Source organism: Sminthopsis crassicaudata, chromosome 6 (genome assembly GCF_048593235.1).
Source record: "Sminthopsis crassicaudata isolate SCR6 chromosome 6, ASM4859323v1, whole genome shotgun sequence".
NCBI classification, from domain to species: Eukaryota; Metazoa; Chordata; class Mammalia; order Dasyuromorphia; family Dasyuridae; genus Sminthopsis; species Sminthopsis crassicaudata.
Genome location: NC_133622.1, coordinates 254,124,730 through 254,149,554, shown reverse-complemented (window position 1 = coordinate 254,149,554; position 24,825 = coordinate 254,124,730). Strand labels below are relative to the sequence as shown.

At 46.9% G+C, this 24,825-nt stretch overlaps 1 protein-coding gene across 5 annotated transcripts in view; it reads right to left on the bottom strand.

Moving 5' to 3' along the window:
• The window catches only part of ANO1 (anoctamin 1), a 162,513-nt gene extending 138,059 nt beyond the window's left edge, over window positions 1-24,454 (bottom strand). For 3 of the 5 annotated variants that reach the window (XM_074276728.1, XM_074276729.1, XM_074276730.1), the window contains exon 1: window positions 24,249-24,427. In XM_074276728.1, coding sequence (XP_074132829.1) covers window positions 24,249-24,315 — 67 coding nt within the window. In that variant the 5' untranslated portion in view covers window positions 24,316-24,427. Of the gene's footprint in view, window positions 1-1,882; window positions 2,085-24,248 lie in introns of those variants that run through there. The other 2 variants (XM_074276732.1, XM_074276726.1) reach the window with 2 other exon arrangements.
• Window positions 24,455-24,825: the final 371 nt, after the last annotated feature.

Sequence of the window (24,825 nt, the reverse complement as noted above, 5' to 3'; positions counted from 1 at the left end):
ATAATATAATATCTGCCAAACTCTCGTGTATATCAGGCACTTAAGTATTTATTATTAATCTAAAATCTAAATTACAGAGATGCTGCTGATGGGGGGAGGGAGGAGGGAGAGGATTTTCACACTGGGATTTCCCACACTGATGAAAACAGAAGTTTAGGTGACCCTCCTTCTCCCCAGAGTCATTTGCTTATTGCAAGGCTGCAATTATTTGGACTAGAGTTCTGTTCTTTTCCGGACTGGCATGCTGGCAAGGCTGATTCTCCTGCCTCCGTCTTCTTCGCTCCTCCTTCAGACCCCAGCTACTTCCTTTCCCTTTCTCCTGACCCCCAATTCCCTTAGCTCTCTGGGGTACTCTGGGGGTCTGTAATGTGATGAACATACAGTGTTACTTTTAGAAACGGGCTGAACTCCAGTTAAATATTTGCCTGTTTAATAAGCAGACTCTGGGACAGCAGTCTCCGTGGGAATGCGGAGAGATAGAGGGATGAGGGAACGCGAGAACGAGAGAAAAGACAAGGACTCCCCGGTCTATACTTAGCAGGAACCGGTTTGAGTTGGCATTTTGATTGTAGGCCACAGAAAGTCTCACTGCTGTGATTTCATTTAAGATCATTCTGCCCTACAATTAAATAAAACTTAGCCTTCCATCCCCCTTCCTTAAGTGGCCCCGTTTGAGGTTTATCTATTAACCTATGAACCGGGAGAGGAGGAAAAAACTAACCCTCCAGTGAACTTGGACAGGGTCATTTATTTTAAAATTATTAGTATAAAAATATCTCAGACTCTGATGTATATCGGAGGGGCCTGGGTGTCAGGGAAAGTCCCCCTCCGAGCTCCATGCTTGCCTCTCTCCAATCTGAGCACACACACACACACACACACACACACACACACACACCACACACTATTTTTGTTGGGTGCTTTAAATTCCTCTGTGGTCCCCATTTTATTTCACACACACACAAACACACACACAAACACACACACACACGCACACAATTTTTTGTTGGGGGCTTTAAGTTCCTCTGTGGTCCCCATTTTATTTCACACACACACACACACACAATTTTTTGTTGGGGGCTTTAAGTTCCTCTGTGGTCCCCATTTTATTTCACACACACACACACACACACACACACACACCACACACTATTTTTGTTGGGTGCTTTAAATTCCTCGCTGGTCCCCATTTTATTACACACACACACAAACACACACACACAATTTTTTGTCGGGGGCTTTAAGTTCCTCTGTGGTCCCCATTTTATTACACACACACACACACACACACACACACACACACACACACACACACACACACACACACACACACACACTTTTTGTTGGGTTCTTTAAGTTCTCTGAGGTCCCCGTTTTTATTTTAAGCCAGAGTAGCTCCTTCCTATGACTGGTAAATCTCAGCCCGGAGCAGTCCGGGGGGTTATTAATAGTGCCCAGGAAAAACCTGGGAACGGCCGCCTGCCACTTATGTGCCCGCTTGATGGAAGGGAGTCTCGGCTTGGCCCGGGCCGCGCCGCCAGCTTCTCCGGCCTTGGGGAGGGCAGAACTTTGCAGAGCCGCATTTAGCCAGGGAGCGCCCGCCAACTTGCAGGTCCCCAAACTCGTCGGATCGCCACTCGCGCCCTGGACGAAGTGACCAAGCGGGCCGCGGGCCCCGGGCTCCCCGGGCATCCTCGCTCCCGCGGATGATTTTTCCCATCCAAAGATCAGCCGAGAGAGAAGGCAGGCCCCCCCCCCCCCCCAAGGGCTCAGTGTCGCGCCACCGTCCAAGTGCAAGCTCCTTTGCCAAACTTGGCCAACAGCAACCCCCCGGCCGCCCCCCTCCCCCAGGCCAGGCGCTGCCCCGCTGGGCTCGACTCACCCCTTTCCGAGCCTTTCGCGTCCTTTGAAGGCAGGGTCTGGAGGTCAAAGCCATCCTCGTTCATGTCTGCGGCTCCCGGCCGGGGGGACTAGGGAGCTCCCTGGGCTCGGAGGGCGCCTTCACGCAGCGTCGAGATCCGAGGCTACCCTCCCCGACACCGGCTGGCCTCCGGGCGGGCTGCGGCGGCCGGCCAAGCGAGCGGGCGAGGAGAGGGCAGTGAGCAGCAGCGCGCCCCGCACCGTCCCGAGCCGAGCTCTGAGGCGAGCCGCTCCCTCCCCCGGAGCCCCTAGGGGTGGGTGGGCAGGAGGCGCTCCCGGTGACGCCCACTCCCTTCCTCCTGCCGCTCCCGCCCCTCCTCCTCTTCCTCCTCCTTCTTCTTCTCTCCCTCCTCCTCCTCCTCCCCCCCCTGTCCTTCCTCCTCCTCCTCCGCCTCCTCTCCCTCCTTCTCCTTCTTTTCCTCCTCCTGCTCTCCCTCTCCTGGGTACCAGGCACAGCGGGGCGCACACCTGCCGAGGATGCCCTGAGCCCGCTCCTCCCATGCCCTCCCTTCTTGCAGCGGGAGAGGCCGCTTTAAGGAAGCGACGGCTCCGCCCGCCCCGAGGGTTCAGTCGTTGGCGTCCCTGGGCGCTCGTGGACGGGGCGCGGGGAGGGGGGGCACCGATCCCCACGCGTGACGCGGTCACCGCGCCGGCCGGCCCACCGGCCAAAGCCAAGCTCTGGGCGCTCGGAGGGCGGCCTGCCCCTGCCCGGCCCCTGCCCGCCCGGTCTCGAGCTGCCCTCGGCCTCCCTCGGCCTCCCTCCCCGCCCAAATTCCCGTCCAGTCCCAGCCCCGGTTGCGGGGGAACGGAGGCGGGGTCGCAGCTTTGTACTTAGGACCCCAGCTTTCCAGCCCTTCGGCCGGAAGAGTGACCTAGGCGAGGACAGCGGGGGTGAGGGAGGGTGGGGTCCCGCAGGGCAACAAACTTTGTCCCTGGAACCTCTGACTTAGTCCCTCGGGACAGAGCTGGCGGACGAGTGGGTAGAGCTCTGCACCTGGAATCAGGAAGGGAGATCACTTTGAATAGTGGCCAGCTGTGTGACCTTGGGCGAGTCACTTAACTTAATTTGCCCTGGTTTTCCTCAACGTGAATGAGGAAACTAACAGCACCTGCTTCCGAAGGTGGTTGTGGCACTGAGAGCTCGTTTGTCAAACCTGGCACACGTAGGAGGAGGATCCGGATGCTTATTCCTTTTCCTTTCTCTACCCTGGGATGACAATGGGGGCACCTCTTGGCAAAGGGGCAAGGGGAAGCTTGGGCGACCTCAGGGCACTGATGCAATCCTCTCCCACCCTTGGGGGGAGCCCATTGTAACCCCGGATGACGTTCCTCCAGGGGAGTCTGTTCTTACCGAAGAGCTGCCATGGACTGATGTTTGCAAAGTGAATTTATTCTGGCCCAGAAGCTTAAGGAGGTGGCCTAGAACTGAGGGGTGGTCCCTAGAACTGAGACAGGGAGCGGTTTTTAGGATCAGTTTCCTACAGTGGTCACTGGGGGGCATCTAGAGCCAGGTGTCTCTACTTGAAAAGTTCCATGGGACAGTGAGAGCTCTCAATCTCCCCATCCTCCAGGTAACAGGAGCGAGGCTTAGATCAGGTCACCGCTGGTAGTACCCAATGGACAGCGAGCTTCTCTGACCCATTTGCTCCTCCTCTCCTTTCCACTCACCACGGGTCCAGGCTACTAGCATCTCTACTACCTAGAACCCTGCCAGAGCCCCTCGTTGTTCTCCCACCACCTAGAACCCTGCCAGAGCCCCTCGTTGTTCTCCCACCACCTAGAACCCTGCCAGAGCCCCTCGTTGTTCTCCTTTACAACAAACTTCCCCTTCCCTGTCATCCTCCATAAGCTGTCTTAGAGCACAGGTTTGACCAGATCATCATTTCTGCCCCCCAAACTCCAGTGACTCTGTGGCTTCCAGGGCAGATTGAATGCCTCATGTTGACCTTCAAAGACCCTGCTGTAGTCAGCTGCCCTGTCTCCCTTACCACTTCTTCTTGCCTTTCATACCCGCTCTCCCGGCCAGGCAACCTGTCCTCTTTCCATCATTTCAGGGGCTCTCTGTGACCAAGCAGGGGCTGCTGCCTCTTCTCTCTCCATCAAGCCTCCCTGTCTCCACTGCAATCTCTCCTCCCCTCTCCTAGATTGCCATCCTAACTTTCCCAAGGAGGAGATGGCAGCCTCCAGGAAGCCTTTCCGGATGACCCTCCCTCCTCCCGGGTGCTAGACCCTAAAACGGCTTTGTGTATGCTCTGGATATCTCTGCGATCTTCGGAGGGCTGGCTACTTTCATTCATGTCTTGGGGTCTTGATGTCTGAGGCCTCCTGGGTGCTTTTAAAATGCTTTTTGGCTAACTGGGCTACTTCCTCACACAACCGAGGGGCCTTATGGGAGGGCCATCCATTGCTGAGTCTCCTTAGCGTTCGAAACCAATAATTTTAACAAGTCTTACAGGCCCAGTCCGGTTGGTGGCCAGAGGGAGCAAGGAGCTAGTTACAATAAAAAGGGGGTGGGGGAGAGTAAGTACCAATGAAGGCGCCTCCTTGTATATCCATGAGACCCAAACAAATGACACCCCTGGATAAATATAATAAATCCGGACCCAGGACTGCCTTCCACCCAGCATCAGGCGGGGCTGACCAAAGGCCAAGTTCCCAATGGACAAGAGCAGCTGAGGGTGGATGGCACTGGAAAGGTCCCTGTGGCAGATCCCAGAGGGGAGTCTCGGGAAAAGCCCCCACCCCTGTCCCACAGAGGGCAGAGTTCAGCAGGGACTTGGCCATCTGCAGGCAGCCCTGGGGCCAGGCAACCGTTGCCAAGCCAGGAACTGCATAACCCTAGCCATCTAAGGATGGGGAACAGGACTGTTTGAACTTGAAGGGAGATGCTGGAGGGCTGGAGGGAGGGGGATATAGCCAGAGCCTTTGACAACAAGCTCTTTCCTAAAAATGCAGCTTTTCAGTGAACCCTTCTGGCCCTTGAGGGCTATGTTCCTGTCCTTTTCTGGACAACATGAACTGAGATAGATTTGGACTTAAGATTGGAACGGCTTTGAGGGCCTTGGGTCAAACCCTGACAGTTCACTGATGGAAACTGAGATTCAACACCTCAAGCACAAGACTTAATTGGTATTTGCTCATGTTAGCACAGTGCTCGAGGAAGACTTGCTTGATTGAAATCTTAAATGGGTCCACTAATCTCATATTCCTAATAAGGGGGGGGGGTCTCAACCCAGATTTTCTTCCTGTGTCTCTCTTTCATACCCTACCCCATGGAAAACCAAGCCCCTTGAGCACATGATGTTGCTGTTAGTTCTAAGAGGGACGTGGATAGGGATTGGCTTGGTAGCAGGAACTCCCAGATGAGGAAATTCACTGCCCCAGTGCAGATTGGTGACTTGTCTGAACTTTAAAGAGGTAAGTGACTGCCCTGGGTCACACAGTCAGCATGAGCCAGGGGAGGGATTTCCTCCTGGTGATAAAGATGACAGAAAGACCAACTAAGAGGCAGGGTCTAATACTAAGGTCCTACTATGTGCAAGCCCCTAAGTCCCGCAGTCAGCTCTCTGGAGTCAGATCCCGGGATGGCCAATGGGAGAGCGCTCCGAGGTTGTTTACTCCAGTCTCTCATCTCATGGATGGGCAGTTTAAGTGACAGCTGCCAGTCGAAAGAAGTGAGCACCGGAGCAGGAATTGTAAAGAGGTCCCCTGACTGCAGACTTCGTGCTTTTTTCCTAGTCTCTCCCCCACTGCCTCCTCTTCCCTTAGCTCTGGGGCCAGAAGCCTTGGCTCCATTTTTCAAAGAGTTGGCATTTTTAAGTGTGCTCGAGTCTCAAAATGATTCATTTTTCCATGTCCAAGATCTAGCGGGGCCGTGAACATCTGCGAGAAGGAAAAATCAATGCGCTCTCTATATTTAGGAAGCATGGGCTCCTTTTTGCCATCCCGATTTTGGTGCTGGCTGCCCTGGTACCTACCACGAGAAAAATGATTCTGGGTCGAGCCTGGAGGAGCTCAGGAGAATGGATTTAATAATAACAATTTATCTCTGAATACGCAGGCTTTACGTCCCAACTCAAACCCCACCTCGGGAAGCCCTCTCTAACCCCCTGAAATCCCAATGCCTTCTGACAGTCTTTCCTATTTTCTACTGTACACGGCTTGCTTTATATTTGTTTGCATCTTGGATGCAAATCAAGATTTGCTTGACTGAAATCTTAAATGAGTCAGCTAATCTAATAAGTGTGTGTGGGGGGATTTGAACCCAGATTTTCCACTGGATTATAAACTCTCTGGAGGCAGGGGTTGTTTGGGACATTTTTTTTTTTTGCATGCTCAGAGTTTATCCTAGCAGCCTATTAAACTACCTTTACATATATGATCTCATACAATGTTCACAACAATCCTGGGAGGAAGGTGCTATTATTCCCATTTTACAGATGAGGAAACTGAGGCAACTAAGTTAGATGATGACCCCAAAGTTAGCAATCGTTTAGTATTGAGGCAGCATTCTTTTTCCTGAGGCAATTAGGGTTAAGTGACTTGCCCAGGGTCACACAGCCAGGAAGTGCTAAGTGTCTGAGGTCAAATTTGAAGTCAGATCCTCCTGACTTCAGGGCTGGTGCTCCATCTACTGCACCACTTTTATCTCAGGTCTTCCTAACTTTGGGTATCTAGACCCAGCCTTCTCAACTGGAAGACCACTTAAATTTACCACCTCATCTAATTTACTCCTTTTCACAGCTCCAGGTACTCAAGGTCATACAGGGAACAAGTAAATAAATCTCTGGAAATTGGAATTTAGCCTTTGAACTCATGTCCTCGGGATTGTTCTAGTAGCTGCCATTCTTTCAGAAAATGGCCACTAGAATTTTGACCAGGAAATTGCATGTTTGGGAATGACCTTATTCACCTTACATGGAAGACATCACCCGACCGGAGATGGCATTATGGGTGGCTAACCCAGGCTCACCCGGGGACAGGGGAGAGAGGGGGGTGAGTCCAGAGCCTTCTTTGGAATGGTCTCTGTCCATGGCCAAGTTCACTGCACATATCTTTTCCTTCTGATTTAATCCACTCTTAGACCATGCCCTGGAATTAGGAAAGAAAAGAGATAAAACCCATTTTTCTTGGAAGGGTTTGATAGCTGACATAGTACATAGCAAAGCTCAGTTGTGTAAATACACAGAGAGAATTTTAGAATTCTTAGCCCTGGGACGATGAACTATAAACCATAAAGACTCAGAAAAAATGTAAATACGTATTTTGGCTATTTTTAACATCTATTATTTACCGTGCTGGGCCGGCGATGGTCCATTGTGTGCATCTGGACAGATTTAAAAGTGCACATTTTTTAATATGTTCTTACTTTTGGAAATATATTAAACAGTGATTAATAAAGGTGGGTGCAGTCACAGGGAAGCTCATTTTGTTGTCATTTTTTCCTGGGCTGCAATTATACCGAGCTCAGATGGAATCCTTCAACCATAGCCAACCGAGGCTGAGTACCAATCATAAATTTAGCTCGCTCTTTTTAAAAATAAATCATTAAAGAATTGATGCTATTTTTGTAGAATTCTTTCATTTAAAAAAATCTGGACCTGTGATTGTTAGATTATAGAATGCCTGATTTACAAACTCCCTCTACTAACGGGCAGCTCCTGGTCTTAGAAAATTGCTTAGGATAATGGCAAATGATTTGCCCAAGTTCACACAGCCAATGGATCAGAAGTGGGACTTGAACCCAGGTCTTCCTCGTCGGCTATCTATCCACTCTGTTGCCATCTTCTTTCTCCTTTCCTCTTCTGCTCTCCTCCCCTCTTTTTTCCTTCCTCTTCTCCCCACCTTTCTCTATAACATATGTATATCTATGTGCTCTTATACCATAATTAGAACTCATGACCCTTTTTCTACAGTGTGTCCAAAAAGTCTTAGTGCAGTATAAGACCTTGGGATTCTGTAGAAAACACAAGTATGCACATACACGTATATAAAACACACATATACAGAGAACTATCCTCTGCTAGAACGTCAGTTTCTTGGGAGAAAGGACTAATTTTTTTGTCTCTTAATCCCTAGGAATCACTCAGCACAGTGCCTGGGGTGAGCTGAAGCCTGATAAGTGTTCTTGGTCCAATTGATAATAAAACAATGGATATTTCCCAATGACTTCAAGATGAAAGCTTGACATAGATTATGAGCTTTACCACAACTCTGTAAATAGGGCCTATAAAGGAATTATTACCACTTTACAGATGAAGAAACTGAGTCTCAGAGCAGTAAAGTGACTTGCCTATGATCACACAGGGCAGCGAGGGGGTGCCACGGTGCACAGAGTGAAGGTCCTGGAGTTAGGAAGACTCATCTTCATGAGTTCAAATCCAGCTTCAGACCCAAGTTGGGTGAGCCTGAGCAAGTCACTTAACCCTTTTGCCTCAGTTTCCTCCTCTGTAAAATGAGCTAGAGAAGGAAATGACAGGCCCAGGATCTCTGGCAAGAAAACCTCCAATGGGGTCACCAAGAGTCAGATGCAATTGAAGCAAATGTTCACTCAGTAAATGTCTAGAGCAGGACATGAATCCAGATTTTCCTGATTCCATGGCCAACAAGAAATCTTATCTATGTCTATCTGTCATGTAGCCCTATCTGGGCTATCTGGGTATTTGTACACACAGACACACATTACTAACATTTCTCTCGTATTTACTATAAACAGACACTAAATATTAAGCATTCTGTAACTATTATCTCATTAGCTCCAATAACCCTAGGAGGAGGGTGCTATTAAGCCCATTTTATAGTTGAGAAAATTGAGGTTAAATAAAAATTAAATGATTTATTCAAAGTCACACACCCAGAACTGTCTGAAGCTAGATATGATCTTTGATCTGTCCAACGCAGGCCCCAAACTCTATCCACTGAGCCACCCAACTGCCCATAAATATTCCCAAAGCCCCCAGAAACAATAGAAACACTCTAAAGTTTCACTTTTACTAGAGAACACAATGAATGGAGATAATCAATAGAGGGAAGACACTAGAATGAAGGAGGAACCTGGGAAGGCTTCCTATAGCAGGTGGGCTTTTAGCAGGGCCTTGAAGGAGAGTCCAGGGAAACTGTAGAAGGATGGAAGGAAGTGGAGGGGAGGGACAGCCAAAATGTCAGACATCTACTGAATAATAGATTTGGGCTATAGGAAGATGAATTTAACAACTAAATGGAAGATAGATTGGACTGGGGGGAGACTTGTGAGAGACAGATCTGAGAGAGAGGGAGAGGGAGAGACAGAGACAGAATAGAGAAGAGACTGAGAGACATGGGAGATGTTGGGAAGATAGGATGACAAGGCTTCATGCTACATTGGACCCGTTGCTCCGTTATTGTGAGGGCTGAAAGCACACCATCATCCTTGCTAGCATTCATACAGCACCTACTATGTGCTGGATATTGTCCTACAAACACGAACTCACATGATCTTCACAACCATCCTCAGAGGAAACCCAGGCAGGAAGTCCCACACTTACTGAGTCTGAGGTTGGATTCGAACTCGGGGTTTTCCTGCTTCCCAAGATTCAGAGCCCTGCAGCGCCCCCTGGCGGCATTACACTTGATCATGGGGAGCCTTGTCTGGAAAGTGGGCTCCCCATCAGCTTCCTTTGCCTCTCTCTTGACTTGGCCACTCTAGCCAAGGGTGAAATGATTCTGTTCTCCCAGTGATTTGAGCCTCTCTGTTTCTCAGTATCTTTTGCTCCTTTTTTCTTTCTTTCTTTTTCTCTTCCTTTCTTTTTCTTCCTTCCTTCCTTCCTTCCTTCCTTCCTTCCTTCCTTCCTTCCTTCCTTCCTTCCTTCCTTCCTTCCTTCCTTCCTTCCTTCCTTCCTTCCTTCCTTCCTTCCTTCCTTCCTTCCTTCCTTCCTTCCTTCTTCCTTCCTTCCTTTCTCTTCTTTCTTTCCTTCTTCCTTTCTTTCCTCTTTCTTTCTTTCTTTCTTTCTTTCTTTCTTTCTTTCTTTCTTTCTTTCTTTCTTTCTTTCTTTCTTTCTTTCTTTCTTTCTTTCTTTCTTTCTTTCTTTCTTTCTTTCTTTCTTTCTTTCTTTCTTTCTTTCTTTCTTTCTTTCTTTCTTTCTTTCTTTCTTTCTTTCTTTCTTTCTTTCTTTCCTTTTTACTGAGGTAATTGGAGTTAAGTGACTTGCCCAGGGTCACACAGCCAGGAAGTGTTAAGTGTCTGAGGTCACATTTGAACTCAGATCCTCCTGACTTTAGGGCTAATGCTTTTTCCACTGCACCCCCTCACTGCCCTTCTGCTCCTTTTTTCAACAGGTCACCCCACACACCTCTTCCCTTCCCTGTGGTCACCCCTCAGGCCACCCCCAGGAGACAGCTCCAGGTGCCATCAAATCAAGGACTGCCCAGGAGGGGGTGCTTGTGCTGGGAGAGGGCTGGAGCCTTCCCGGCCCTGCAAGGATGTTGCCCTCACTGCGGCTGCCTGAGTCTGGTATAACTGGATCCAGCATCCCTTCTGCCCAGATCTGGGCCGGGCAAAATGAGGGTCCAGCTGGACCATGAAGAGGCACGTTAGTTGCTACTTGGATTTGGCTGTTGGATGCCTGCATGGAACAGAGCACGGGTGAAAACAAACTAGAACTGAGTTTAAAACAAGATTATTTATGCTTCAATAACAATTTTGGGAACTTTAATCCAGTACCCCCAGCCTTGAAGGGTCAGCTCCCCTGAGAAGGGAACTCCAATTTGAAAGCACTGGTGGGAAGGGAAGAGCTGGCTTTCTGTGAAATGGTGAATCATGCAGCGGGGGTTGTGTTTTTGTTGGGACCCAGTGGGTTGTATGGACATTCGTGCAGAGCTGAGAGTCCCCACTGAGTTTTAAAAGTCCAGAAAAAGTGGTCATATCTAAATTGTGTCTTCAGCTCCATAAAATCCCATGGGAAGGCTGAAAAATAAAACAAAAAACCTAAAAAGTTTACAAAATGCTTTCTCCACAATCTCTGTAAAAGAGGAAGCTTTGGTACTCAACTACATTTTACCAACAGGGAAACTGAGGCGAACTGAGGTCATGTGACTTGAATGAAGTCATACAAGGAGCAACATTTGAGGCCGGGCCTCCTGATTCCAGCCTGGGACTCTTTCTCTGCAGTGGAGAAGGTCATAGATGAGTGACCGTTCCATGGCAGCTGAGTAAGGTGATGGGTCATTGCAATGAAATACAGAGTACAGTTTTCTGAAGCATTGTGGGAATCCCGGAGGGCAACAGGAGGCCAGCTTCTTTGGTAGCAAGACTAGAGGGAGGTAGGAGGGGAGGCCATTTTGCAGCTACAGAGCCTCCCAGTCCCAAACCTGGTCTTTTTCCGCGAATCTCAGAGCACATAGATTCTACCCAAAGATTCTACATGGGGGCTGTGCTCATCAAAGCCAAGGGTTACACACACATGCAGGCCTGAGACCCAGCATCCTCGGCTTAATTAAGGAGTGAGCCAAGGTCACACGGCCTGTAAGGAGGAGAGATGAGGTCGGTTTGTCTCCTCGGTGTATTTTAAGTAATTTTCCCCGAAAACACAGTACCTGAATTCCAAGTTAATCTAAAATTTATTTAAAGTGATAACTCTGAGAAAAGGCCAAAGGGGATTAACATCCTTAGATTGGAATCTTCCTGTTCCAAATGACCTCAAACTGCCTAGTCACCAGCCAGAGGCTACAGACGTTGCCCAATGTGGGAGCTGCTGGGGGTTTTGCTTTCAAGAATTACCCTCAACTTAATTAATAGTGCAAATATTTAAGCCGAGGATTGGACTGAATCACTGAAAACACATCCTGTTTTTTTAATAGTAAATAGCGTCTGGGCCAAAGCTGTTGGCCATAAAAGAGACGGGGGCTGGAAAAATACACATCAGTTTTTAAAAGTCATTAGAGATGTGAGATTTCTAGAGTTCAAGCATGTCTAATTAAAAAAAAAAAAAGGACCTTTCAAAATGAGAGGAAGAGGACAGGAGAAATGCCATCTGACATTAAAAATAAGGGCAAAGGAGGACGAAGATGAAACGAGATTTTTAGTCCAAAGTTTTGTTGTTTTGTTTTGTTTTTTTTTTCCCCAGCAAAGTCTGCTTTTCTGGAAGAATTGCTCCAGTCCAACTTAATATTTTGTTTTGTTTTAAAGATCAAAGAAAGCCGAGAAGGGTGAATGCAGGCACCCTGTAAAAGCCAGTTTTTCCTTCCCCAGATGGCCAGAGCTGCACTGGACTGAGTCCCTTACAGAAACAGGGCTTTGGAGTTTCTCCTGCTGCTTTTAGCAGATAAAAACCTAGGAGCAGGGATGCTCACTGGAACCAGTGTCACCATCTTCTAACAAAGGGATGACCGGGGGAGGGGGTATTTTCTACAAAGGGAAAGAGAGTTTTTGTCCACTGCTCCCCCCTTCTCCCCCAAGAGACTCAGGGTGTTCTTTCCCAGGGATCTAACATCACACCAAGGCCTGGTACCCGACCAAGACCTCCCGTGGCCGGAACCAGTCCAGAGATTCACTGACTTCACTTGGACATCCTCGTGTCTTGTCTTCTCCCTCTCCCCACAAGAATTCCCCTCAGAACCAGCTTCAATCGGATATTGGATGACCCCCAAGACCCACAGGGAGAAGCTGTGTGGCTGCTTTGTAAGCTCTCCCCCCAGCCCCATTTTAGGTGGCCATCCTGGGTGGGCCTCAAGATCGGGAAACAAAACACAAAGAGACGTTCGAGCTTATTTCGGAGCCCAAGCCCCATGGCCAAGCTCTCCTCTTGGAGGTGGAGAGCAGAGAGGGCTGAGGGGGATGTCCTGAACAGTGTGAGCCCTGCCATCCTACTGACTTGGGACTTGGGAATTAGCTGCCCCCCGCCTGTGGCTTGTTCTCCCTTTTAGAGGAAATCCCTTCGCATGAGTGTGTGACAGAAACTTTCCACTTGTCATTTTTCCTCTTTTGTACTTAAAGGATTTTGTCCTTCTCTGTCTCTCTCTCTCTCTGTCTCTCTCTGTCTCTCTCTGTCTCTCTCTGTCTCTCTCTCTCTCTCTCTCTCTCTCTCTCTCTCTCTCTCTCTCTCTGTCTCTGTCTCTCTCTCTCTGTCTCTCTCTGTCTCTGTCTCTGTCTCTCTCTCTCTGTCTCTCTCTCTGTCTCTGTCTCTCTCTCTCTCTCTCTCTCTCTCTCTCTCTCTCTCTCTCTCTCTCTCTGTCTCACTCTCTCTGTCTCTCTTTGTCTCTGTCTCTGTCTCTCTCTGTCTCTGTCTCTTTCTGTATCTCTTTCTCACTCTTCCTCTCTCCTTCCCTCCCCATTACAATATGCAATAGAATCGTAAGGCATTTATTAAACACTTACTGTAAGCTAAGTTCTGCTGATAGAAACATTTGCACATCCTATTGGGGGGATACAATGCATAAAGGAGGGATCATGCTCATGCTCATCTCTGTTTGTGGCAGACAAAACAAAAGGCCAAGAGTCTACTTGACTGGAAAAGTAGCAGGGTGGATGGCAAGTTCCTTAAGACCTCAGGGAGGGAGCAGTGGCAGGGCAGCTAGTCCCCCACTTAAAAAATAGTAGATTCAAAGGTCAGAGTGGATCTGGGCTTGGGCATGTCTCCCTCAGAGATGTAGGTGCAGGGGTCAGCAGAGAGTGTCCTGAGCTTAGCAGAATCTCCGCTCCTAACGAGCCTTTCAGTGGTGGGCAGGTGGGGTTAGTCTACTCCTACCCAATGGAGGGCTGAGACAAGGGAGTCCTGGGTCCCTTCTCTGGAAGCTACTGGAGGGTGAGCAGTCGATCAGTCAATAAGTTTATTAAGCACCTACTATGCACCTGGCATTGTGCTGAAGTACTAGGCATATAGAGAAGGTGGGGCTTAATAAAGAGCTAACAATCTAACAGGAGAGACATCATGCAAACATCTGCATATGAATAAGTTTTATTCTGGATAAATTGGAGATAATAAAGAGAAAACAACAGAAAGGAGCTTGGAGGAAGGCTTCTTGTAGATGGTGGCATTTTAAGGAAGCCAGGAGACCCAGAGGAGGAGGGAAGGCTTCTCAGGCAAAGGGCACAGCCTGGGGAAACAGCCAGAGGGGAGAGATAGACTACTGAATTAGAGCCACAGCAAAGAACCCTGGTGACTGGATCAGCGAGTTTGTGGCTTCAGGGATAAGGGGAGTACTTATTATAAAAAGACCGAAAAGGTGAGGAGTGGCCAAATAAAAAAATTTCTATTTGATCCTGGAGGTGATAGGGAGCTACAGCAATTTATTGAATAGTTGGAAAATCACTTCCTGCTGAGCACAGGAGGCCCTGGAGTGGGAGAGCTGTGAAGAAAGGGGGGGGGGCCTCCACCAGTGGTCCAAGAGTGAGGTGCTAAGGGCCATGCCCCAGGGAGGGGCCGGTGTCAGAAGAGAGTTGAAGTTACATGTGGAATTCCCACAAACTGGAGTTGACCCAAGATGCCTTGAGAAGAATGCATCATAAAAAAGCAGATGGGAATGAAATGTTCCTTCTTCACCAGCACAGACTTTGATGGTTCTGCTCATCTATCTTACCCCTTAAACTCAGAAGACTGGGTATGGGCCAGGGAAGAGCAGGGCTACAGTGTGGCGGCTGGCCGGAGGTAGGGTTTATTTTAAACCATTATTCTAGCCAACAAGGGGCTAAGCTCAGTTGTTTCAGTGGCCATACATTTCTGCATCCTGGGACACAGCCCTGATCACCCCACCTTCGTTAATGCAAGAGTACTGATCTTTCCAAATACCCTCCTCCTCCCCTACAAACACTTACACTCCAAATTAGGCTCTGAGGCAAAGTAATCTCTGTCAAAACTGCCTTCACTGCTCTTCTAGTAGAGTTGCTGTTGATAGAATTGTCACTGGGCTCACTGTTTGGTTTTTGGTTCTAAAGATGTCTGAACATAGTAAAAAGCTCTACAAGACATGTGTGTGTGTGTGTGTGTGTGTGTGTGTGTGTGTGTGAGTGTGTGTGTGAGTGTGAGTGTGAATATGTGTGTGTGAATGTGTGTGTGAGTGTGAGTGTGAATATGTGTGTGTGTGAATGTGTGTATGAATGTGTGTGAGTATGAGTGTGAATGTGTGTGTGTGAGTGAGTGTGAATGTGTGTGTGTGTGTGTGTGTGTGTATGTGTGTGTGTTCTCAAAGGGGGAAGGAAAGACACGGTCCCATCAAGACAAAATATGATTGGATCTGTTTTCAATTTTAAAGTTTCATGAGGTAACACAAGTCCAGTTCCTGTTGTTCCAGAATGGAGAGACTGGAGGCTTCTCTACTGGGCAGCATCTAGGGGTTAGAGACTAACCTGAGCCTCCTCCCTTTAATCCTACCTTGACCCCTCAATATCCATTCCCATGAATTCCCACCAGACAGACACTGACTCAGGCAAGAAGAAACTCATCAAATCATAGGATTATGTGCCAAAAGGACCTTAGACCACTTTAGTCCAGCAAACAAAAGGACACGGTAACACTAACTGCTCTTAAAGTCCAAGCCATCGCCCATGCCGTGGACAAGCTGTTCCTTGGTTCTGTCCCACTGTGGTTTGCTTGGCACCTGGTTTGGACCACGAAGGTCTTTCAGTGACCTATAGTTCAGTGACTCATGTTAGGGGGAAGAGAGAAGACAAAGGGATATCAGCCCATCCGATCTCACTCTCTGTGTCCTGAGACTGCCACATTCTCTCCCAGGTCCTGGCAGGACATGCGGGCCCAGTGGGGTCTGATGATACTCGCCCTGGAGTCAATATGAACTTCTCTGAAGCTAAGAATTAGGTGGTTGACTACAGATTGGCCCTACTGGAAATTGTCAGGATGAAGAGGAGAAAGAGGGAAGGGAATGAACATTTACTAAGTACCTATTTTGTGCCAGACATTTTGGTAAGTATTTATTTTACAAATCCATTTGGTGATGATCAGCTTGGCAAAGAGGGCAAAGCAATGAATGGTGTTCCATTGATATGACTGGAAGAAAGCAAGCGATAGTAGAGCCAATTAAAAGAGCCAATATCTCATTGGCCAGAAATTCATCAGTAGAGAGAGTGCTGGGAATTCAAGTAGGCCACTGTGCTGGGGATGAAATGGGAAGAGTCCGGACAGACGTTGGTCAGGTCCCAGTGTTTCAAATCAAGAGGAAGCAGATGATAGTTATTCTAGACAAGGTTCTCAAGTTGCTTTTTAAAAAAAAAAATTTTTTTTGGTCAATGATGCCCTTCCAAATTAACCAACAACACCCTGAAGTTAAATACAGCAACCATGATGAGAAATAACTTAATCTCCAAACCCAGGTTAGATAAAATGAGAGCAGGAATTCAAATGTTAAATAAATCAGAAATACAAAACTTAAAAACTTGAAGACTTTGAAAATCTACATATAACACAAACTCCTAATCTAATAATTAAATGAATGTTTAAAAGAATGTTTTGAATAATTGTGAAGAGGGGACTCAGAGCTAATTTATAAATTAATAAAAGACATTTTTTTAGTAATTAATGAAAAAATATATAAGCATACTACTATATTTCCTTTGAGCTCAGGATGATTAGAATAATTATGGTAATGGTTTAAGGATAATCATTTCCTAGTCTACATATAGAATGGCTGAACCTCAGTTTCCTCATCTGTAAAATAATAGCACCCATCTCCCAAGGTTATTACAAAATCACATGGAATAATTTTATAAATTGCTTCACACTATGCCTGGCACAGTGTAAGGGCTTAACAACTTTTTCTTTTCCTTCACTCATTTCTTTATTCATAATATGCTAGATTGTTCAGAAAAGTAAATATCAATTTGTAGTCCCTATCTATCACATAAGAACAATCCTACTCTTGAAACCCTTCTCTAGGCTGCACCAGATGACTTCCAGGTAGGAAAATCTTTCTTCTCAGTATCTGAATAACTTGGAAAAGGTGTTTGTGCCCTGGTTTAGGCTTCCATATCATGCCCCGACTCTAAATGTCTGCAAATATGATCCCTGTTTTAAATTTCTTTCTTTAAATTTTTTTCAAGGAAAGATAATCCATATGGTTGATTTATTTACCTTTTATCTCATCAACATTTTGTATTCAAAGGCATGTTTGTTGTCCAAAAAATTTTCGGAATTGTTTTTAATGATTTTTAATCAGTGAAATACTAATGTGTAAGAATTTAGAGCAAAGAATGAACTTTTAAGATTATCTTGCTTAATCTGTTAATGAGAAAACAAAGGCTCACAGCAGTGATATGATATGCTCAACAAATTAATGACAGGACATGGATTAGAATCTTCCTGATATCAAGACCCAAAAAAGGTTTTTATAAACTTGAATTTTGGAATGAATTTAATGAAAGGAAATTTAACAGAGATAAATGTAAAGTCTTCTTAGGGTTCAAAGATCCACTTTCCAAAATTAACAAAAAACAACAAAACAAAAAACAAAACTGTAGTGAGCTGTCGTCTCTAGAAGCTGCTGGATCGCGCTCTCTGGGAAGAGATCTGCTGTGTCTTCTACTCAAATCTCTCCAACAGATTCTTCTTCCTGTAATGAACCGTTGTCTCCAGGCAGTTGCTGTTAACTCTTGTCCAAAGAAGTGACTTCCCTTCCTGCAGAGAGCCCCGTCAAGCCTGATGCAATGCAGAGTCTTTCTTCTTGAATCCTGGCTCTGAATCTCCTCCAGCTCTTATCCTTCTCCAGGCCGATCTGCTCTCTGCGCCCAGTGCTGTCTCTTTTTATCCTCCCAGAGAATGGGCGTGGGATAATGCAAGGGCTTCTGGGAAGAACCACCCCAGCCAATGAGCTTGCCCCCTCTATCAAGTCAACCTGAGTTCTCACCTTGTAATTGTCCAGAAAACCTGAATTCTCACCTTGTCACCATCCAGACAACCTGAGTTCTCACTTAGTAATCCTAACACAAAACAAAACAAAAAAACCCAGGACAAGTGAATAGTTCATCTAAAAAAGTTCCCAGGGTTTACGAGCTTTACAAGCTTTCTATATACCAAATGGGAGGTACATCAGTGAAGATGATAGGTATTGCAAACTTGGGTAGCATTAAGAGGGTTTCTAAGAGTTAATGCCTAATCATTGTTTGCTAAATGATTGAATTTTGCTCTTTACCAGGTACAAACCCAATCCTGGCTCCATCACTCTGTGTTTGCTTGTCCCATTCCTAGTCATTGATTTAGTAATGGATTTCTTCTTTAGGGTTCTTAGGGGTCACAAACACACACTAACAGCTTCCCCCCCCCCCCAGAGAGTATAAGGCTAACTTCTGGGGACAGCCAGGAATCTCCAGGAAACCAGATCTAGGTTGTCTCTTGGCCATTTCAAGTGACCTCCTCTGATTTTCACTTTAGCCTGTATCTATAGTTTGATTCTGCACAACTGTTAGCACATTTCTGCTCCTAGAGCTTGCTGAGGATCTGCTCAGGACAAGGGACCGACACTTCCCCATCTACCATGTGGTCCCATTTTCAAAGGAGCCCAGGATCCCTGGATCTTCTTTTACTGTTATATCACATTGGTGACTCACATGGCCTGGAGCTTGAATAGAACTCCCATCTATTTCTCAGGTGAACTATAACCTGGCCACACCCACCTCACTTCCTAGTTGTGAAAATGACTTTTGGTCTCAAGTAAAGCCTTTTTTTTCATCCTAATGACATTTCCCCATGAGGACTTTTTGGTTCTTAACTTTGTCATCTAACAGGCTAGCAACCTGCTCAGCTTGATGTCATCAGTAAATTTGCTAAGGATGATATTTAGGGCTCATTCGAGTTTGAGAGCCATGAAGAGAAGAGGCCGAAGAGCTTTACAACTCTGAAGGCTCGTGGCTTTAAGAAGTATTGCATAAGCAGAGGATTGTTAGGATTGTGACATTTTGAAGATGAAGAGCATTTCTGAAGCAACTCTCCTCAGGCTGAGACAAAGGGTTTGTTCAGTGTGAGGATCCACAAGACAACAGGGGCAAAAACCAGTCATCATACAGAATAGTAACATGTTTCTGAGGAAAGAACAATGGATGAAGGTTCAGAAGACATGTTTCATGCCATGTAACATAACGGGAAGGGTCTTGTGTTTGAAGTCAGAGGGACAGGGGTTCAAAGCCCACCCGTGACACTGGCTGAGTGACCAATGGACAGTCGTTTCAGCTTTCTGAGCCTCAGGAAAATGGGAATATGAATGGAATCTACAGGACTTTAGAGAGGCTTAAATGAGATGCTGCTGTGCAGTGCTTTATGGCAAATCTCTAAGTACTGTACATGTGTCATTGGCAATTATTACAAGAGGGCTTTGAGCTTCATTCATGGATGAGGAGACCCAAAATAACAGTGACTATCATTGATACAGCGTGAGGAGACTATGAATAAGAGTAACTATCATTTATACAGTTGAGGTGACTACAAATAACAGTAACTCATTGCTAAGTATGAGGAGACTGAATAACAGTAACTATTATTGCTAAGTGTGAAGAGATTTCAAGTAACAGTAACTATTATTGATACACTTGAGGAAACTAGAAAAATAGTAACTATCATTGATACAATTGAGGAAACTAGAATAACAGTAACTATTGTTGATAAATATAAGGAGACTGAATAACAGTAACTATTATTGATACAATTGAGGAAACTAGAATAACAGTAACTATTATTGATACAATTGAGGAGACTAGAATAACAGTAACTATCATTGATACAAGTGAGGAAACTAGAATAATAGTAACTATCATTGATAAATATAAGGAGACTGAATAACAGTAACTATTATTGCTAAGTGTGAAGAGATTTCAAGTAACAGTAACTATTATTGATGCACTTGAGGAAACTAGAATAACAGTAACTATTATTGATACACTTGAGGAAACTAGAATAACAGTAACTATCCTTGATAAATATAAAGAGACTGAATAACAGCAACTATTATTGATAAGTGTGAGATTTCAAATAACAGTAACTATCATTAATAGGCTGTTTCACATTTTGCAAAGGCCTATGGAGTCCAAAAGTCCCAGAGAGGCATTTGTTTTGAAGGCAGCCTAATTTCTGCATGAGCTCTCATGGGCCCCACGCTTTGCTGAAATATTTCCCGTCCTCCTTTGTCCTTCCACTTCTTCCCCATGTCCTCCTCCAGTTCTACCTCAAGGTCTTCTGTGGTTTTAACTAAACAAGCCCATGTTTGAAAAGATGGCAATCTCCTTTATGCTCTGAATTCACTGAATCTGGCAGCCTGAGGCGAGGCTGAGGGAAGGCTGTGGGCTGGGATAGGATGTCAGATATGGGATGGATCTGTGGCATGGCATTTGGCAAGGCTGGAGCCCGTTACTAGAGGCCTATCTCAGCAGCATCTTCTTGCTCAATCTGCATCTGCTCCCAGCTCCAACTCTTCCTGCCTCCTTGCTGGAAACATCTCCCATTATTGCTGAGGGGACATCATGGCTTTGTTTGCTCCTGGGGGAGGCTCTGCTCCTGCCTCTGTCTGTGCCTCTGCTTTCCTGTTGGTCTTCTTTAGACCCTTTTAGATGGACAAAGGATTCTTAACCACTGATGCTGGCTCTGGCATCTAAAGACCTGACTTCAAGCCCCATCTCTGCCCCTTATAATCTGTGAGATTTATAAGTCTGTGAGACTGCTCCCTTCTCTGTAGAATGAGAGTGTCGGCCTCTTCTAATAGGAGCTTGGGAAGCCTGTAAGCACAAAATGTTCTGGCTTCCATTAGAGTGGACAGCCAAGGCTTATACTGTCCTTCAGGCCCATGGGAAATTGTGGAGCTGAGATTCCTCTGATCCCCTCTCAGTTTCCCACTCAGAGATGGTGGCAAAAAAAAAGGGTTCTGAAAAAATGGGTCATGCTCAGAACCCCCTTTCAGCATTTAGAAAAGCCAGGCTTTTCTTCAACAGTTACCCATGAATCTTTTAGGGCGGGCTTCTGGCAGCTGATAAACTGGACAGGGCCAATTTATCAGTTCGTCATGGTCCAAAGAGACCTTGGGTCGGGGGCAAACTCTGAGATGTGTTGGGGGAGGGGAAAGAAGCTGGGTGAAAAGAAGGACAGACTCCAAGGAGAATGATGCCTTTGCTCCCAGCATGCTCCACGAGCCTACTTGGGGTCACTAAAGTGTCACCATTTCAGAGCTGTTCCTTTGGACTCTACTGTGCCAAACTCTTTGATAATACCCCTCCCCATACTGATCCTTTCCCACATCTGTGTGTTCCTCCCTTCTTAGTGGAAAGAGCATAACAGCAGAAGTCAGGGAAGTCCAGTGGGCAGTGCAGTCTCGAGCATCCGCTTCGGTGCCAGAAGGCCTGGGCAGGAATCCTGGCTCTACCATCTACCACAATCCCTTTGGGCTTCAGTTTATCTGAAAAATGAGAAGGCTGGACCAGATGGGGTTGGTCTAAGTCTAAGCTTCATTGAGGTGGATTTCGGCCTTAGTTTACCAGCCACTTTCTCCTTTTCTTCATGTCTTTTCACAAACACTTAATGGAGTGCTATTATTATTAAGACAATATATGAGTAATAGCAACAGTAATTCAATGCTCCCCCCATTATGTTGTAAATAAGTTTTGAGAATCATTCAGATGAAATATCCGCCCACACAAGAGCACCTGTGGGTGCCTGGCACTGTCCCGAGTGCTAGGGGTACAAAAGAGGCCAGAGTCCCTGCCCTCCACCAGCTTGTGACCTAATCAGAAAGACAAGCAAACACTTCTTGTTGATGGGACAAATAGAAGATAATTAAGAGAAGGAGGGAAGTAGAATGGGGAAAAGTATAACTAGAATGGGGGGAGTGCCTACGATGGATATGATGGAGGGAGGTGTAACAAGATTTAGCAGCTGCTTAGAAGATGGAAGGGAGAGGGGAGAGCTGGGGATTTGGAGCTGGTGAACTTGAGAGACTGGCAGGACTGCTGGCTCCTTCCCCCGGGGGGAGAGACCAGGATGCTGGAGCCTTCAACAGTTAAGTCGCCAAGCATTTTCTCTGTACCAGCAGCACATGGAGGGCTAGGAATACAAATAGGAAAGTGAGACATGTCTGACCTCAGGGAACTTCCGAGAGGGGGAGACAACCCTGAGAAGGGGCCTGCAAAGGTTTGGGGGCGAGGGAACGAAGCCCAGAGAATGGGGCTGGTCTGAGCCCTTCCTCAAAACAGCTTTCCGGGGAGCTCCGCAAAGAAGAAAGAAGGCACAAGGTGATTGGGGGAGAGAGAGATTTGGAATCGGGCATCTCAGCGCCAAGAGTTCAGAGCAGATGAAAGGATATCAGCTCAGTTAGATCGTAGTTTATCAGGTGCTTTCTTCCTTGGCAGCTAGACCCAGGGTGACGAGACGGGAAGTTCTGCCTCAGCAGGGAGAGAAAAAGGAGGAATAAGGTAATCTCAGAGCTTGTGACTCAATGAGTCCTTTAGGTGGCAGTTCCCAACACCTGGCACCTAGTAGATATTTCATAAATGCTTCTTGCCAGACTGCTTGGTTCAGACTGTGACGGACTTAGCCCCAAATTTTCCTGTTTGGGGAAGCTAGGGGGCGCAGGAGAATCAAGAGAGTTGGAATCAGGAGGAAGCCTCATCTCCCCGAGTTCAAATCTGAGCTGGGACATTTCCTAACTGTGCGACTCTGGGTAAATCTCTTCACCCACTTTGCCTCGGTTGCCTCATCTATAAAATGAGCTGGAGAAGGCAATGGCAAACCACCCCGGTATTTTTGCCAAGAAAATCCCAAATGTAATCACAAAGATTAAGACTGAAACGTCAATTTTCCTGTTCCCTCCATTTCTAAGCAACTAGAGTCATATTTAGGGTTCTAAAGATTACACTGATTAATCGGGATGGGGGGATTCTAGAGACTAAGCCATAGGAGTTTTCTCCTTGGAACCGGGGATGTCTCCTGGACGTGATTTCTAGGGGACACAAGAGCCGTGGTCAAGTACTTGGGGAGCCATTACATGTCAATGGATTTGTTCAGTTTCTCCCTCGGAGGATAGAACTAGGAGGGGGTGAGGTGGGAGGTAGGGGGAAGAGGGAATGGGGGGGGAGCTGAGTTGCTGAGAGGCAGATCCAGGCAGGAAACCTTCCCAATCAATGAGCACTGTCTGAATACATTGCCTCTACAGGGAGTGAGCTCCCCACCATAGAGTTCAGATGACCCTTTGCTGGGGACTCATGGTCAGGTAGAGGTTGCACTGAGGGATTCCTCCATCTCCCTTCCCTTCACCATTCCTATTTAGCCTCACAGCAGAGATTTCAGATGCTGCTAACTACTCTGAAGTTAGTTCCCTGGATCCATGTCCAAGACGTACCCACCCCCATCCCCATAAAGCTTTCCCCACCACACACACACACACACACACGCACATACACACACACAAACACACACACAAACACATACACTCACACACATACACACACACTCACACACACAGACACACACAAGCATACACACACACTCACACACACACATACACACACACTCACACAAACACACACACTCACATTCTCACTCACACACACACACTAACACTCACACACATACACGCACATACACACACACACACTCACACACACATACACACACTCACATACACACACACTCACATACACACACACACTAACACTCACACACATACACACACACTCACACGCACACACACACACACTCACACACACATACACACACTCACATACACACACACTAACACACACACATACACACACACACTCACATACACACACACACTAACACTCACACACATACACACACACTCACACGCACATACACACACTCACACACACATACACACACTCACATACACACACACTAACACTCACAGCACATACACACACACACTCACATACACACACACACTAACACTCACACACATACACACACACTCACACGCACATACACACACTCACACACACATACACACACTCACATACACACACACTAACACTCACACACATATACACACACACTCACATACACACACACACTAACACTCACACACATACACACACACTCACACGCACATACACACACTCACACACACACTCACACACACTCACTCACACTCACACACACTCACACACACTCACACACACACACACACATTCCACAACAGAGACACAGAGAGAGGATGTCTATAAGCTAAGGCTGGTCCTGTTGGATTGGACCAAGACATTGGCTCTGAACAAACCCATCTAAGGATTTTCATGAAATCATTCTTCCTTAATTTCCTATTTTGTATAAAAAGCAAGCAAACGGGGTTTGGTTTATGTGGGAGTCGAACCCTGCCCCGCCGAATGGCATCTGCACTAAGCAGCCTTTGCTTACTTGGCAGCAGAGGGTCCAGGACGATCTGCTCAGCAATGTCCTCCCGGGATGGTGACAGCTTCTCCATGTCAGATTCCAGCTGTAGAGAGCCCCGGGCACCAGAGGGAGGCTCTTCCTGGATGCAGGAGCAAGCCTGAGGGCCTGATCTTCCCCGGGGCCTGATCTTCCCCAAGGCCTGATCTTTCTGGGGGGGCCTGATCTTCCCCAAGGCCTGATCTTTCTGGGGGGGCCTGATCTTACCCCGGGGCCTGATCTTCCCCAGGGCCTGATCTTCCCCAAGGCCTGATCTTTCTGGGGGGCCTGATCTTCCCAGGGCTTGCTGTTCCCCAGGGCCTCTTCCTTTGGAGGTCTCGGAAGGCAGGCTGTATGGCTCTCTTGGAAGCCGAGCTAATTTTCAGCCTCCCCAAGTTTGCTTATGATTCATTTGATCAAACAGGGCGCTGGAATCTGTGATAACGGTGTTTGCCCTCAACATTCCACCAACTATTACATTTCTGGCTCTTTCCCCAAAATTACAACAAACAGCAGGAGGGAAAGCTGCCTCTGGGTGCTAGACTCTGAGTCATGGGCTCTCTGA